The sequence below is a fragment of the Drosophila miranda genome, chromosome 4 (assembly GCF_003369915.1).
Source record: "Drosophila miranda strain MSH22 chromosome 4, D.miranda_PacBio2.1, whole genome shotgun sequence".
Classification (NCBI taxonomy): Eukaryota; Metazoa; Arthropoda; class Insecta; order Diptera; family Drosophilidae; genus Drosophila; species Drosophila miranda.
Window position 1 is genome coordinate 15,092,631 of NC_046677.1, and position 15,102 is coordinate 15,107,732.

At 44.0% G+C, this 15,102-nt stretch overlaps 6 protein-coding genes across 9 annotated transcripts; 4 read left to right on the forward strand and 2 right to left on the reverse strand.

The window, feature by feature from the left end:
• Positions 1-22: 22 nt before the first annotated feature.
• LOC108161879 (lamin Dm0) lies at positions 23-3,851 on the forward strand. The gene is made up of 3 exons (XM_017296273.2): positions 23-126; positions 736-1,199; positions 1,288-3,851. Exons 2-3 carry the CDS (start codon positions 743-745, stop codon positions 2,688-2,690), a joined length of 1,860 nt encoding a protein of 619 aa, XP_017151762.2. The 5' UTR covers positions 23-126; positions 736-742; the 3' UTR covers positions 2,691-3,851.
• A 1,381-nt stretch (positions 3,852-5,232) lies between these two features.
• On the forward strand, positions 5,233-8,183 carry LOC108161881 (glucosamine-6-phosphate isomerase). 4 transcript variants are annotated; one of them, XM_017296275.2, is made up of 6 exons: positions 5,233-5,450; positions 5,830-5,934; positions 6,003-6,130; positions 6,193-6,734; positions 6,994-7,057; positions 7,901-8,183. In XM_017296275.2, the coding sequence occupies exons 2-5, from the start codon at positions 5,837-5,839 to the stop codon at positions 7,048-7,050; spliced, it is 825 nt and encodes a 274-aa protein (XP_017151764.1). In that variant the 5' UTR covers positions 5,233-5,450; positions 5,830-5,836; the 3' UTR covers positions 7,051-7,057; positions 7,901-8,183. The 4 variants fall into 4 exon arrangements, with proteins under 4 accessions (XP_017151764.1, XP_033250027.1, XP_033250028.1 ...); XM_033394136.1 differs by lacking the exon at positions 7,901-8,183 and adding an exon at positions 7,158-7,607; XM_033394137.1 differs by lacking the exons at positions 6,994-7,057; positions 7,901-8,183 and adding an exon at positions 7,158-7,607 and having other exon boundaries at positions 5,234-5,450.
• LOC108161880 lies at positions 8,079-9,264 on the reverse strand. Its single transcript, XM_017296274.2, has one exon. The coding sequence runs from the start codon at positions 9,211-9,213 to the stop codon at positions 8,242-8,244; it is 972 nt and encodes a 323-aa protein (XP_017151763.1). The 5' UTR covers positions 9,214-9,264; the 3' UTR covers positions 8,079-8,241.
• Positions 9,265-10,495: 1,231 nt separating this feature from the next.
• On the forward strand, positions 10,496-11,458 carry LOC108161882. The gene is made up of 2 exons (XM_033392961.1): positions 10,496-10,530; positions 10,615-11,458. The coding sequence occupies exons 1-2, from the start codon at positions 10,496-10,498 to the stop codon at positions 11,324-11,326; spliced, it is 747 nt and encodes a 248-aa protein (XP_033248852.1). The 3' UTR covers positions 11,327-11,458.
• A 59-nt stretch (positions 11,459-11,517) lies between these two features.
• Positions 11,518-12,943, reverse strand: LOC108161885. Its single transcript, XM_017296279.2, has 2 exons — positions 12,588-12,943; positions 11,518-11,756 (listed from the first exon to the last, which is right to left on the reverse strand). The coding sequence occupies exons 1-2, from the start codon at positions 12,749-12,751 to the stop codon at positions 11,537-11,539; spliced, it is 384 nt and encodes a 127-aa protein (XP_017151768.2). The 5' UTR covers positions 12,752-12,943; the 3' UTR covers positions 11,518-11,536.
• Positions 12,944-13,939: 996 nt separating this feature from the next.
• On the forward strand, positions 13,940-15,098 carry LOC108161883 (transforming growth factor beta-1-induced transcript 1 protein-like). The gene has a single exon (XM_033394138.1). The coding sequence runs from the start codon at positions 14,240-14,242 to the stop codon at positions 14,771-14,773; it is 534 nt and encodes a 177-aa protein (XP_033250029.1). The 5' UTR covers positions 13,940-14,239; the 3' UTR covers positions 14,774-15,098.
• Positions 15,099-15,102: the final 4 nt, after the last annotated feature.

Consider the following 15,102-nt stretch of genomic DNA (forward strand, 5'->3'; position numbering starts at 1 on the left):
ATCGGTAGCCACAACGATAGTTTTTCTATCAATCGACCAATTTCAAGTTCAGGGGCCGCGTTTTTCCTGCAGCGAAATAATTTAATTTTCCAATTTGTGCATATTTTGTTCTATACTAATCCACACGTAAGTCAGCTACTTTACTTCCACAACCCTGCAACATATAAATTTGGTCGAAGTACAACGTAAATCAGACAGATCGGGCTGTGAAAAGTGCACGGCATTTTCACTCAAAATCGAAATGCCCCCCGCTTGCATCTGCAGCAAAATGCCGCAAATATTGAATGAAAATCGCCATATTGCGGAAAACCTTTGAATGCGTTACGAGGCGTACAGCGGGCTTAAATAAAGAGAGAATAAGTGCAATGGGTTAAATTCATGTTTGGCAGCCGCACCCCCACGCCCATAAACAAACGCCGACAAAACCACTCGCTCCATTTTTTTTCGTCCGCTTTAGTACAGTCGACTGAGTGAAAACATGAGTGTCGGAGAGAGCGGGAGAGAGTGTGAGAAAACTAGTTCCCTCTCTGCCTCTTTTGAGTTGTTTGTTATTTCGAGATTTCTGTGTTCTGTTTGGAATTTTATCAGTGCTCTCTTTACTGCTTTTGTCGTTCGTTCCGCGGAAAAGTTCAACAAATAGAAAATAAAACAGCTGAAAGCATACGCTAACAGCATATTGAGGTCGTGATCCGGTCCCAGACGAACTCACGTGTTTCTTGTTTTCCATTTTAACAGCGCAAAAATGTCGAGCAAAACCCGACGTGCTAGCGCCGCCACGCCGCAGCCCGGCAGCACATCCACCCCACTGCCGCCCAATGTGGGACCCGTGCCTCAGCAGCAGCAGCAGCAGCAGGCCTCGAGCCCGCTCAGTCCCACACGGCACTCCCGCGTGGCTGAGAAGGTGGAGCTGCAGAATCTGAACGACCGCCTGGCCACCTACATTGATCGCGTGCGCAACTTGGAGACGGAGAACACTCGCCTCACCATCGAGGTGCAGACCAGCCGCGACACCACCACCCGGGAGACGACGAACCTCAAGAACATCTACGAGGGCGAGCTGGTCGAGACGCGCCGTATGCTAGATGAGACGGCACGGGACAAGGCCCGCGCTGAGATCGATCTCAAGCGGATATGGGAGGAGAACGAAGAGCTCAAGGCCAATTTGAACAAGTTGAACAAGGACTGCAGCACGGCCGAGGGTGAGTTTCCAGCAACCGCAGCTGCAGTAGCAGCAGCAGAATCTTTAAATTGAATCTAATCAATACCATCCCTCCATTCCATACGCAGGCAATGCCCGCATGTACGAGTCGCGTGCCAATGAGCTGAGCAACAAATACAACCAGGCCGCTGCCGAACGGAAGAAGGCTTTTGATGATCTGAAGGAGGCGCTCAAGGAGTTGGAGCGGCTACGCAAGCAGTTTGATGAGGCGCGCAAGAACCTGGAGTCTGAGACCCTGACTCGCGTCGACCTGGAGAACACCATCCAGAGCCTGCGCGAGGAGCTCTCCTTCAAGGACCAGATTCATGTGCAGGAGATCAACGACTCGCGTCGCCTGCGGCAGACGGAGTATAGCGAGATCGACGGCCGCCTTTCGTCCGAGTACGATGCCAAGCTCAAGCAATCTCTGCAGGATCTGCGTGCCCAGTACGAGGAACAGATGCGCATCAATCGCGATGACATCGAGAGCCTGTACGAGGACAAGATCCGACGCTTGCAGGAGACCGCTGCTCGTACCAACAACTCCACGCACAAGTCCATCGAGGAGCAGCGCACCACTCGTGTGCGCATTGACGGGCTCAATGCCAAGATCACCGATCTGGAGCAGACTAATTCAATGCTGAACGGACGCATACGCGAGCTGGAGCATCAGCTGGATAACGATCGCGAGCGTCACAGCCAGGAAGTGGCCATGCTCGAGAAGGAGCTCATCCGGTTGCGGGACGAGATGACCCAGCAGCTGCAGGAGTACCAGGACCTCATGGACATCAAGGTTTCGTTGGATTTGGAAATTGCCGCCTACGACAAGCTACTCATGGGCGAGGAGCATCGCCTGAACATAACACCGTCCAACACGGCCACCGTTCAGTCCTTCAGTCAATCGCTTCGCAGCAGCACCCGCGCTACGCCCTCGCGCCGCACACCATCTGGTGCGCTGAAGCGCAAGCGTACTTTTGTGGACGAGTCGGAGGATCGCAGCGTCTCGGACTACTATGTGTCGGCCAGTGCCAGGGGTAATATTGAAATTAAGGAAATCGATCCGGAGGGCAAGTTCGTGAAGATCTTCAACAAGGGCAATGAAGAGGTGGCCATCGGCGGCTGGCAGCTGCAGCGCATAGTAAACGAGAGTGGGCCATCGAACACGTACAAGTTCCATCGCTCCGTGAAGATCGACGCGAATGCATTTGTGACTGTATGGTCGGTGGACAGCAAAGCCTCGCACGAGCCGCCCACCAACATTGTGATGAAGCAACAAAAGTGGATAACCGGCGACAACACCAAGACGATTCTGCTGAATACTGACGGCGAGACTGTGGCCAATTTGGATCGCATCAAGCGGATCGTTTCCACCCATGTTTCCTCTTCCCGTCAGAGTCGCCGTCGCAGTATCAGCGCGGTCGATGGCAACGAGCAGCTCTACCACCAGCAGGGTGATCCCCTGCAGTCCGCCGAGAAGTGCGCCATTATGTAATCTTTCGCGCGAAAGCACACGGATTTATCTATCATACAGACAGAAAAACACCGCAGCAGCACACACACAGAGACAGATTTGTAGTAATGCTAAGTTTTTTTTTTGTGGCCCGTGTCGCCGATAATATAAACAAAAAACATTTGTGTTGTTTGCTCCACCAGCCAAGAGAGCGATAATCCTTCGTCTTCGTCAGAATACCCCAAACCCAATCCCATCCACGTTTCCGTTTTCATTATATATGTTTCTCTTTCGCTAGCCTTTCGCTTTAATTTCCTTTTTTAATGTTTCTAATTTCATGTTCTGTGTGTTCCCCTTTGTTTAAAGCCATTCATAAACTACTTTTTGTAAGCTTTATTTGGTATATATGGATCGATCGATATCACTCTTGTATACCATCTAGAACATACATGCATAAAACACACTTTTTGTATTTGAATTTGTGCCATGAAGAACATTGAAGATATTGGTAAGAAGACAATATGTTCGATGGACTTGGGCGCACTCTTCTTTCTCCATAAGCAATTCAAGTAGATATTTAAGGAAAAATTAACAAGAAAAACAACAACAACGAGCAACAAGTGCATAAACCAGAGGAAAAACAAGATGCTCCTGACAACAAAAATATTTATTTAAGTATTTTTTGTACGATCCGCATAAAATACAATATTACTTTATATACTATAGAACAGATAATACATACGAAAAATGACAAGAAGCCCGGCAATATATATATATTTTTAAACATATAGATACCCCCAGATCCCGGTCCAGACTCTCAACCGACGCTTTCTCCCAGGCCCAGACCGGTTCTATTTGGCTTCCTGCAGCCGATTCTAGAACAAGAATCACATTTACCAGGAAAAAAACAATACAATAATTAAAATCAACACCAACAAAAATGTACAACTAAAACAAGAAAAATCGGTACGGCTAAGCGATGCGTTGCATTTTCTATGGCTGGGGCGTGGTCGCCCCTAAAAATGTATCATTGCCGCGACGCAGCAAAAACTATTTTAAAAGAAAAGATGAGAAGAAACGTGCAGAACGGAACGTAAAATATAAGTACATTTATGTTTATGTATGTAATTTCTATTTGATAAAACAACAAAAATAAAGAAAAACCATGTTTATTGATCAACATGTATGGGTATTAACTTGTGAGTAAGGCATTTCTCATATGTATAAGCTTTGAAGTCGGGGAAAAAGTCAGTAAATCTACTCATTAGATGAAAAAAAGATTGTACAAATCATACAATACATATGGTGTGTCCATTAAGGGTATAATATTCCTGTGATTAAACCTGGCAAAATGATGTTGATATATCTTAACTTTTGCTGCTTTTGTTATGGGAACTTAAGTTTACATAGATCAGATAGGCGAATACAAACTATTCTGTAGTTGAATAGCATATAACTTAAAGCGTTTTCTCATATTAAACTAGTTTTCTTCAAATCGTTGCCATGGAATATAATTGAATAAAACGAATGCACTTTTTAGAGCATTATCGAAAATTAGTTTGCGTTAAGTATCTTTTAAAACTATGGTATGGACATAGTACATATTATGTACTAAATACTATCTATGGTTAAGTACACGATCCGTATAGTGAATCTATATATTTGCCTGTGTAACAATTCCTCAACAAAAAAATAAATGAAGAAACTGCTATTAAACTTTTATAAACTATATGATCTATCTCTCATATGTGTAGGGTATGCATTCCACTTTCTCATTTGGGCCCTTCTTTCGTCATCTCTTTTGTATGTTCATTCGCCGTGACGAATTATTTTTGGAATTTGAATTCCTATGTCGAACGGGCGATGTGGTAATCGCGGTGTCACTCAAAAATATGTATAATTGAGTGAATTATCGGTAGATTAAATATCGCTTTGATGTTATTGGGCATGAGCGCGATTGCTAATGAATGTATGTATTTATATTAATTTAAATACGAGCTTTTTTCATGCGATTTTTATGATCGATTTAAATAATGTGTGTATTCGACAACCCTGAAGAAACACTCAAACACAAGCCACTCAAAACTGACAGAGAGAGAAAGAGTTCATTAAACTGCATAGAGTTTTCTGGAGTCACGCTGCTGCTCTCTCCTAAAACGAAAAAATGAGTCGTAATTTTGAATGGGCTATAAAAAAAGTGGACAACAGGCAAAAACGTCAAGGTATATAGGCAAAAGGTGGTCTTCATGTTGCTTGCGTTGCAGTTTCCGGGCCGATTCGCCCAGTGCCCATACCCTCATTTTCCTCCCAATATGTAGCAAGTGAGTAGTTGCCATGTAATAAATGAGCAAATTCAAAAAACAAAATGAAGGTTCGTGTGGTGCCCGTGTTGGGGTCATTAAACTGTTGTAGGAGGGGGGGGGAGGGAGAGGGGGAGCTGACGTTTCACATAAGGAAAACCGATGACCGATGACCTGCGATAACAGAAAGTATCTCAAGGTTGCTGCAAGTTCTTTTGTTTTCGTTGCAATTATGCCTGTACTTCCCTTTATCAGCCAAGCCAGAGAGCGCCGGAGTAGCAACCGCAAACACAGGCTAATCGCCGCTCAAACGCAATGCATAAATTGGCAGCCAAATTGAAGCGGCAGGCACCAGTCTCGCACCAGACAGACCCGCTCCAAGTACGACGCCTGCCCGACACTGTCAAGCACCCGCAGAATATATACAGATATAGATACGCCTCTATTTGAGCAGCAATAAGCATTTAATAGGCAGCTGTTTGCAGTAACGACCGATTCGGAGGTGAGTGAGTGTCCGTGAAACTCAAGTGCAGCCAGGTTTCAAAGTGAGAATGAAAGTGCTTTGTGTATGTATGGGGCCAGCTCCATAAATGGGTTAATAATCGGACTGGCTTATCAGTTTCTTTGAACTATTCAAAAACAAACGGAGAAATGTGCCCGCAATCTTTACAGCCTCGCCCTCGCCTCTCTCTATCTTAATCCTGGCCAGTGTTACCAACCGTGTTGGTTGGTGTTTTAATGCGATAAGTGATCGTTATCAATTGTTTTCAAACCCCGTATCAGATTGTTTGTCGCTTTATTTTATTCCATATGGTCTTACAGACAGTAATACATATTTCGACCTGAAATTTTACCTAAAATTCTCTTCAAAATTATTTCAGCTAAAAGATGAGATTGGTTATATTGGAAACGAGCCAATCGGTTGGCATGTGGGCAGCCAAGTATGTGATGAAGCGCATCAATGACTTCCAGCCGGGTCCCAACAGGTAAGAGGGGTGTTCACATTTGACATCATTCGAGTATGACAGTTAACGATATGATCTCTCATTTGTAGATACTTTGTGCTGGGCCTGCCTACTGGCTCTACCCCGCTGGGAATGTACAAGGAGCTTATTGAATTCCACAAGCAGGGAAAGGTCTCCTTTCAGTATGTAAAGACCTTCAATATGGATGAGTACGTGGGTGAGTCTTCGCAGATGCTGACAGGGAATCTAATAAACCTAAATACGCTATCCCATCCACAGGTCTACCCAGAGATCACCAGGAGAGCTATCACTTCTTTATGTGGCACAACTTCTTCAAGCACATTGATATAGAACCACAAAATGTCCATATATTGAATGGAAATGCTCCCGATCTGGTGGCCGAGTGCAACAAGTTCGAGGAGCAGATCAAGGAGGCCGGCGGCGTGGAGCTGTTTATTGGCGGCATTGGTCCTGATGGTCACATCGCCTTCAATGAGCCGGGATCGTCGCTGGTCTCACGTACGCGTGTGAAGACCCTGGCGCAGGATACGCTGGAAGCGAATGCCCGGTTCTTCGACAACGACATGAGCAAGGTGCCCAAGCAGGCTCTCACAGTTGGCGTTGGCACTGTGATGGACTCTAAGGAGGTGATGATTCTCATTACGGGCGCCCACAAAGCCTTTGCCCTGTACAAGGCCATCGAGGAGGGCGTCAACCATATGTGGACGGTCAGCGCCTTCCAGCAGCATGCCAACACACTGATGATCTGCGACGAGGATGCCACGCTGGAGCTGCGTGTCAAGACTGTGAAGTACTTCAAGGTATGCCCGCCCTCGACCCTATCTTCTGTAGAAACTTGCGCCTAGATTGGTATGAGGAAGACGATAAAGGTGCTGGGATTGTTAACCCATTTAGAGGCGCTTGCACTAGTTAACTTTGCACAGATTTTTTTTGGTTACATATAAGGGCTTTAATGGTTGCAGTTTTACGAGTAAACGAGCTGATTAAATTAAGTAAACAGAACTTTGTTAATGCCTATCTGGCCTTCCTCTTCCACCATTCGATTTGACAATTTCACAGGGCATTCTTCGCGATATAGACGAAGGCGCCGCCATACAGGATGGTTACAAAAACTGAGATATGAGTAAAGTATCGCCCCCGACATCCACTTAGATTCAACACTGTATTTACATTTAATTTAGTTAAATTTATGCAATTTTTGTAATGCTTGCCGCAAATTCTAGATGATTAAGCAAAATGAAATGTGAGACTGCGACATTGGGAATATAATATAGTCAAGAGGCTCAAAACTGCCGAAGAGATGCAAAAATTAATTTCTTAATGAATATTATATAAACCTGACTGCAGCGCAAATTTGCTTAAGAGATGGAAAATCGGAGAAAAAACTGACCCTCACTGATGATCGTTTTCAAATATTGTAAATTTAGGATTTCGATCGAAGACTGGACTTCCAATATTCCGTATAAATTCATAACATCAAGATAATAAGTACTTCTAAACACTTTTCATGATGCAGAATGCTATAAGTATCAATGCTTTCAGATTGTTGAGCATAATGCACAAAAACTTGGACAATAGCAAAAATAAAAATTCCAAAATCTAACAGAAATGTAAACCAAATGAACTAAATTAATAAAATTTGTATATACATAGAAAATCGTTTTCTGAACATATTTTTGGCTGTTATAAATCTGTTAGAATAAATGGTCCTTATCATCAATAATATATATCTTAAATATGATCTTATATGATATGTTATGAAGTCAATCTTACAATTAATATAAGCACAAAAATGTAGACAAACTTAAAGGCAAAAAAAAAATACGAGTTTTAAGCAAACAATTTTTAAAACTCTAAAGATCTAAGTTAGAAATTACATGTAATAGGAAATCATAAGTTGGGGCAAAATAATAGACGTTTTTACACAAATTCTATAACTAATTTCACATATTAAACATATTTACAGAGCCTGATGGATGTGCATTCCAAGTTAATAGAGCAACAGAAGACGACGTAACCTTCGAACCTTCATTCCTTTTAGGAGGAACTATATGTGGACAGGATCTACAAAAAAGATCAACATTTTATCAACTTGCTTAGACATTTAAGATGAAAGTAAAATCTGTAGAAATTTAACTGCCGTGTAAATTGTCCAGAAATCTTTAATCTGTTTGTTTTAATGTATACCTAAATATTTTTACAATTTTTTAACAAATCATGCATTATATATAAAGTTTATATAAAAGAAATGAGACCTAGTGGAAGAAGCGTGGCTATGCCAATTGTTTGTAGTACGATTCCATCTGCTCAACGCCGACACAGTATCTGTTTGTCGGTGTAGACGAACTCCTCGTGATCCTCGATGAGGCGAAACAGTTCCTTCGCATAGAAAATCGAGCGAACCGACTCCTCCAAAATGAGCTGATGGTTCTGGACGGCGCGACGCACCTGTTCGTGTATGAACATTTCCTCCAAACGCTTGGCTCGCTGCGTGAGCCGACAGGCCTCGTTGTTTCTCAGCGTCACCTGTCCGGATGTAAGACGGCACTCCACGGCAGGCTGATGGCGGGCCGCATTGTTGTGGTAGCAGCAGATGTCGCTGATGACGCTTGCGTTCACATTGAAGATGCCCTCAGCGGCACTTATCACGGTCTGGCAGACGGCCGGCGAGCAAACCATCTCGCGCTTCAGGTTCTCGCAGATCATTTGCTGGAGCACCGTCTGGCGGGCGGGCCTCAGGAAGCCACGACGTATGTGTCGCCGTCCGATCTTCTCGCGCATTGGACGAAAGCTGAAAACCTGGGTGCCCCAGACCTTGCCGCGTACGGGCTTTGTGGTCTTGCGTCCACATCTTGGCTCCCGGAACAGTTGTCGCTTCACCCGCTTCAGGCTCTCGATCTTCTTGGTGATCCGCTCTGGCTGCAGACAACTGTCCACCTGGTGCCACAGCTCGCGAGGCGTGGCCAGCGAGGCACTCGAGGAACCCCAGTACAGCTTGTGAACCAGACCGTTCATCAGATACAGCTGACGGATGCACTCGTTGAGGAAGCTCCTCTTGGTGGGGCTCTGGAAGTTGGGCGGATTGTTCAGGATATAGTGATCCCGCTTGTAAACGACACAATAGCCAAAGCTGGTCTCTCCACACAGGACGCCTGGACGCTGATACACAATCAACTGCTGGTCCTTATAGTCAATCGGAGAGTTGAATATAAAGATCTGATTGTGCGCCTCATTGGGCGTGCGGTACATCAGCAATTGCTTGGTCTGCGCTTTGTCCATGGCCGATAAGAGTTGATAAACGAGTGATGTGGCTGTGGTCACGCACTAGGGCTTATATATGTCGGCTAGGACTTGGGCAGGTAGCCAGATAGGACCACTCTAATGACCTGCCCACTTGTCAATCCTGTCGTGTCATGATACCAATGTGAGGCAAGGCATAGCTCTTTTGGGGTTTTCCCAAAATACCCATCCGTAAATTTAGGGTTCTTAGTTTTCAATTTACCTGATGTTTGCAGATATTTTTGGGATGCTCAGATGGGGTGTATGTGATCGCTGTATTGTTAGACAATTTGCATTCCTTTTAGGGCGTTAGTATCTATACGGCAATAGTTTCAGCCAGCAGGTTGTAGAAAGTTGCATCTGAAAATATCAAAAACCGAAGAAGAACAAATTAAAGCTATCGAATGCGGCCGCGACGGAAGTCGCCATCGATTGTTACATTGATGAAATTTGTTATTTTACAGAAAATTATAATTTCGTGTGAATCTGTTGGACTGTTCACATTTTGATGTTTGGCCAATTTTATTGTAATTTCAAATTTCAATTTCACTAAAAGGAGTTATGTATAATAACACTAAAGCGTTATAATATTAACGTCACTGAAGACGTTTACCAACATTCATTGCGATTCGACTCAAATCGATCTGCTGCGAACAAGAGCAAAGAATTGAAATATTCATACTCAGAATTGTCAATCGTGCTCCGGCTTTTGAAAATCGGAAAAGTGAGTGTTTTGGTTTTCGCAAACCATAGGATTCTTAAATCGTAACATAATCCGAATGCAAAAACGACATATTTAACTAAAATATTTAAATTTCCAAAAAAAATACAGATTTTTTCATCAAGTGAAATGCTGCTTGTAATCGCCATTATAAATTATAAGCTTTTTTTCTTAATACTATATCCAAATCGAACATCTAATATAATTGAAATGGAAGTGCCAAACAGCTTTCTTAATTTTGTCAAATGGGTATTTTTTAAGCAATGTAAAAGCAGAAACACACGCCAAAGATTTAGTGTCTATAAGAGTTCCAAGCCCCACGTCTTCTATCATTATTGCTCAGAACCAGCACGTGCCTTTTCTTTCAGGTAGAAGCTACACGAAACAAAATCCCAACTATCTGAACGGAATCAGGATCAGGTAGGTGGCCTTATTTTTGGGTAAGTTTGCAAGAAAGGATTTAATGTTGTTATGGATCGCCACAGGCTTATGTAATTGCATTTTGTCAACGATAGTAATCCGTGCCAGGTGTTGACCATAAAACATCGACCAAGACAAGACATGAAAGAAAGCGATACCATAGAGAAGAAACGCAGGTAAAGCTCGAGTGATCTAGACGCAGGTAAGAAAATCCTTACGGATGCTTTTGAAATATAAAACTGACTGAGCATCAGTTGCAGCTGTCACAAACATATTAACCAGCAAATCAGCAACAACATGGGGAACAGTATCGATCGCAAGGTATCACCCACGCCCACGCCCAGCCCCACCGAGACCATCAAGCCGAAAGAGCAAGAACAAGTTGTGGAACAGCAGCCGGAGGCGCCAAAGCTTGATACCAATCTGCCTCTGCAACTGTTCTGCTATCGCCAGCAGTTGCCGGCCAAGAACCATCATACGATGAAGTGGGCCACAGCCAAGCTGCTGCTCACAGAGGAGCTGCTCAAGCTCCAGCAGACCCATCGTCCCAGGGCTCCCCGCTGTCCCTGGGAAAACTATGAGGCGACGAGGCTAACGGACGAGGAGGATAGCGATGGCAACCAGGAGAACAGAGCTCCCAACAATGATGACCTCTCCCGAGAGCTGACCACTTTAAAAAACTATCGCATGGAATTGCGCGAAACCATCCTCAAGGTGGCCCACAAAAAGAAGACAAAGACCTCGCAGAAGAAACTGAAGCGTCTGAATCGCCGCACCCTGATCTCCTCGAAGAAGCCCAGCAACAAGGTGAAGGAGCCACATAAGCCTCTATACAATGAATGGCTCCTGGGCGAAGACGAGCCGGAAAGCCCCCTACAAGCAGACTCACTGCAAGATGGGAGTCCCGTGATGGTGGACCCCCCTGCAGCATCAGCAAGGGACTCCCTCGCATCTGGGGGTCATCACCATTGACTGAGATCCCCTACCTGATTGAACTGAAAACAACCCCCCTAGATTTAGTTCACTTAGCTAATTTGGTCGTTACACTAATTCTAATTGTACATATACTGTTTTTATTTCCATTAAATTAAACCCAATCTGCAATCGCCTCCTATTTGGCCAACTGACTGGATGGTCAATGCTGCTCCCGAGTACAGACTCGGGACTGGCCCAAATCAAAGTTCAATGCGCCCGCCTCCGGCATCCCTTTTTTCGCTTGTTTTGTTCGCCTGCCCGTTTAAGCCAACCAACGTATTGAATAATTAAGCTGCCTCGATTGCGGCCGGCCCGTAATTGATTGCGACGACTTCCGCATCCGTGTCCTGTCTCCTGTGGCTGCTCCTGTGTATGCTCCTCTGTATGTAATTCCTGATCCTGCTCTGCCTTGCCTTGGGGCTGGTTTCTATAAGAACATTTTTTGTTTGATATTTAATTCAATTTAATTTAAAGTCTTCCTTTGAGAATAAAGCTGGAGTCCAGTTCTTGGATGTTCTGGTAGTTCCTCGCTCTGTATTTATTCAAATTTATTAAAGTGTCTTTCTCCACGGAAGTCTTTATTAAAAGGCGAAATGAGTGATACAAAACTGATTAAACCTCGCTTAAAACCAGTAAAAAAACCACTCCAGAATGTACATTTCCTTTCCATAATGGGGTTACAAATGTAACCCAAACAATCCACGCACATATTTCATTAAAGTATTGTATATCCCCTAAATCTGCTCTGACAATGGGGTTCTGTGATAAACTGCCACAAACCATTTCAGCACTTCCCTAATCTAATCTTTTGACTAATTAAATTTAGGAAAAAATACAAGTAGCTCTCCCAAGTGCAGGGGGAAAAGCGTCGCCGTCGTCGTAGTCGTAGCTCAACCCAAATAAATGATTGTGGGTCATGCAACTGCGCTGGCAATTACCAACTGAAGTTGGAGGGATATTTATGTTGCCCCAAGGGGCAGCAGCAGCAGCAGTGGCAGCGGTAGCAGCAGCACTTTGAACTTGTCCCAGAAACGTGCCAAAAAGTTGCACCATTTGCATTTGGAGCAATTAAAAAGTGCGAAGCAATTATCGCATATTAACATGATGTAATATTTAATAAAAATAATTATGGGCCGGGGCCAGGTTAGCCTGGATCCGGAATTGGAGTTGGGGAGGCACACGCACTCCGCATACGCAGACATCTGCAGACGCGATGCGACGCCATCCCCATCCTGACACAAATTCCCTTTCAACTTACATAACAAGCTCTCCGCAACCATCGGATCCAAATGGCACCCAAACGGGGGCGCCCGCTGCAATTTGGAATTCCTTGCAACGCATCAAAGCGCAAAACCAAATTGTGACATGTCCTGCCACCATTTCCTTTTCCATTGCATCCCCACAAACAATGCCCTGCCCCATCGAGTCGGGGAACAAAAGAAGTGGCACATACCACACGATGGCCCTTTCGGGAACCGCCACCCTTTATAGAAGGAGCCAGGACTAGGACCAGGTCCAATGTTATGCCACTTCCACGCATGTGTAGCGGGGTGTTAATTGCGGACTAAGCGGAAACTCCTAAGAATTTCTTCTTTAATTAAATTTTTTTCATATAAATGTAGAAAAATATTTTATTAATTGCTAACATTTTTAGCAGCGCCTTCTAGGAATTGCAATCTCTCGCATTTGCTTCCTAGAGAGGGTTTTGCAACCCTTAAGGGCTTGCGCTTTCCTTCCCATCTTGAGGCAATTTGTTAATGGTTGATGGTGTGACTAATTCGAGAGTTTGAATTTCAAAAGAAAGCAATAGTCATAAATTATTTATAAAAAAAATAAACCAAGCCTGAAGCAACCACCAAAATTTGATTTGATTGTGGGGAATTTAGATGAGGATGGTATGACGTTGTGGCAAGCAAGTACGGGTATATCCCATCGAAGAGTAAGACAAATCACGCACAAAGCACAATTCCCAACAGTATTACGTGTATTCTTTGGTCAGGAATGTATTCTTAGTTTTGGGACAATTGTTCTTGAAGTAATTCGATGCAAATAGGACCTTTGAATATTTTTTTAAGAATATTGTTCAAGTAGCATGACCTGGGACTTTAGTTCAAGTTCTCAGAAAAAACCCTTTAAAGATATCTGACTTTTTAAAAATTTGAGAGGATTATTAACTTATTATGGCCATGGGGTCCCAGCATATACATGGCTCTAATACATATTTAGAGTGTTTTCCATTACAATTTCAAAATTAAAAATAATTTTATTTCATTAATTAAAGAATTTTTAAAAGACTACATATATTGCAATTTGTGATATGTGCATACATCGACAGTGACTTTACTATCATTTTCAAAATTAGGGTAAGCGAAATACTCCTGCTGTTTAATTGGAATTAAACTGATCCACAAAGTAGGCTCTATCTAAGAAAATACAAATGAAAATTTGCCAAAGCCAGTAAGTCATTCCTCAGATTGGATCCATTTCAAACAAAGCCGTATCGTTTCGGGATATATTCGTAGTAAACCTATCCACAAAGTAGGCTCTATTCGAAATGAAAATTGTCGAAACCCAGTAGGTCATACCATTTCAAACGAAGCTATATCGTTTCATGAGAATTTTCTCATTCAGTTTTCGAGTCTCACCAAATTCATATGTTTTGTTTTCGCTCTGTAAAAACAAAAAATTATCAAAATTAAAAAAAAAAATTTTGTATATTCAGTCTGATCTGTAGTTCTGTGAAATACTTTTCATCTTTCGTAAACCCAATCATTTTGTTGGCACTTTTCGAAACGACACACTACAGAAGACTGAAGGGATCCATAACCATCCCACACCGTTGAAGAAGAGACCGAAGATACAGTAACAGATATTTTCCGTGCAAGGAAAAGCATCGAAGCAGCCGCCAAGATGACTGAGAATATTGTGTGCCACAAGTGCAACCAGGCCATCACCAAGCGGATGGTCACTGCTTTGGGCAAGACCTGGCATCCGGAGCACTTCCTCTGCCGCCACTGCGAGCAGCCGATCGACGATGCCGCCTTCAACATCCAGGACGGAGAGCCCGTCTGCACCCAGTGCTTCATCGAGCGTTATACCCACACCTGTGCCGGCTGCAAGAAGCCGATCCTGGAGCGCACCATCGTCGCCATGGGCGAGAACTGGCACGAGGAATGCTTCTGCTGTGGCGGCGCCTGCAAGAAGCCGCTGTCCAACCAGCCCTTCTTTGAGCGGGGAGGCAAGGCCTACTGCAAGCAGGACTACGAGAACCTCTTCGCCGACAAGTGTGCCAAGTGCGATCAGCCGATCACCACCAGCGCCATCGTCGCCATGAACGTCAAGTGGCACCACGACTGCTTCCGATGCAATCGCTGCAGCAATCCTATTACCACACCGAACTTCACCGTCGAAGGGGGCAAGCCGATCTGTCCCGCCTGCGACTGATTCGAGATCCTTGCATTCCTCACCTCCGGCACATGGATGTTTTCTGGCATCCAACCTCTGGCTCACAACTTAAACCAACAACAAACAGGATTGAAATACAACACCAAGCACCACCACCCACAGCAATTGTTATTGCTGCTGTAAGCATTTATAATTCGATGTTCGTTTCAGAGTTGAACAATCGGAAGTTATAAATGCTTGCATCTTCACACTCGACGCCAGTGCCGGCAGTCAACCACAATACATTTGCTGCCAACCTTCAACATAAACCACACTCAAAAGTACACTACACTGACACCGAATAAAGAACCAAAAACAACACGAATCAA

Bases quoted from the DNA above. Each gene is read 5' to 3' on its own strand.
- LOC108161879 (XM_017296273.2), top strand. From the start codon at position 743: ATGTCGAGCAAAACCCGACGTGCTAGCGCCGCCACGCCGCAGCCCGGC. The intron at 1,200-1,287 runs GTGAGTTTCCAG...TTCCATACGCAG, and splicing joins GGACTGCAGCACGGCCGAGG to GCAATGCCCGCATGTACGAG.
- LOC108161881 (XM_017296275.2), top strand. From the start codon at position 5,837: ATGAGATTGGTTATATTGGAAACGAGCCAATCGGTTGGCATGTGGGCA. The intron at 6,131-6,192 runs GTGAGTCTTCGC...TCCCATCCACAG, and splicing joins CAATATGGATGAGTACGTGG to GTCTACCCAGAGATCACCAG. The intron at 6,735-6,993 runs GTATGCCCGCCC...ACAATTTCACAG, and splicing joins AGACTGTGAAGTACTTCAAG to GGCATTCTTCGCGATATAGA.
- LOC108161880 (XM_017296274.2), bottom strand. From the start codon at position 9,213: ATGGACAAAGCGCAGACCAAGCAATTGCTGATGTACCGCACGCCCAAT.
- LOC108161882 (XM_033392961.1), top strand. From the start codon at position 10,496: ATGAAAGAAAGCGATACCATAGAGAAGAAACGCAG. The intron at 10,531-10,614 runs GTAAAGCTCGAG...CATCAGTTGCAG, and splicing joins ACCATAGAGAAGAAACGCAG to CTGTCACAAACATATTAACC.
- LOC108161885 (XM_017296279.2), bottom strand. From the start codon at position 12,751: ATGGGGCAGGGCATTGTTTGTGGGGATGCAATGGAAAAGGAAATGGTG. The intron at 11,757-12,587 runs GTAAGTTGAAAG...ATGTTCTTATAG, and splicing joins GGTTGCGGAGAGCTTGTTAT to AAACCAGCCCCAAGGCAAGG.
- LOC108161883 (XM_033394138.1), top strand. From the start codon at position 14,240: ATGACTGAGAATATTGTGTGCCACAAGTGCAACCAGGCCATCACCAAG.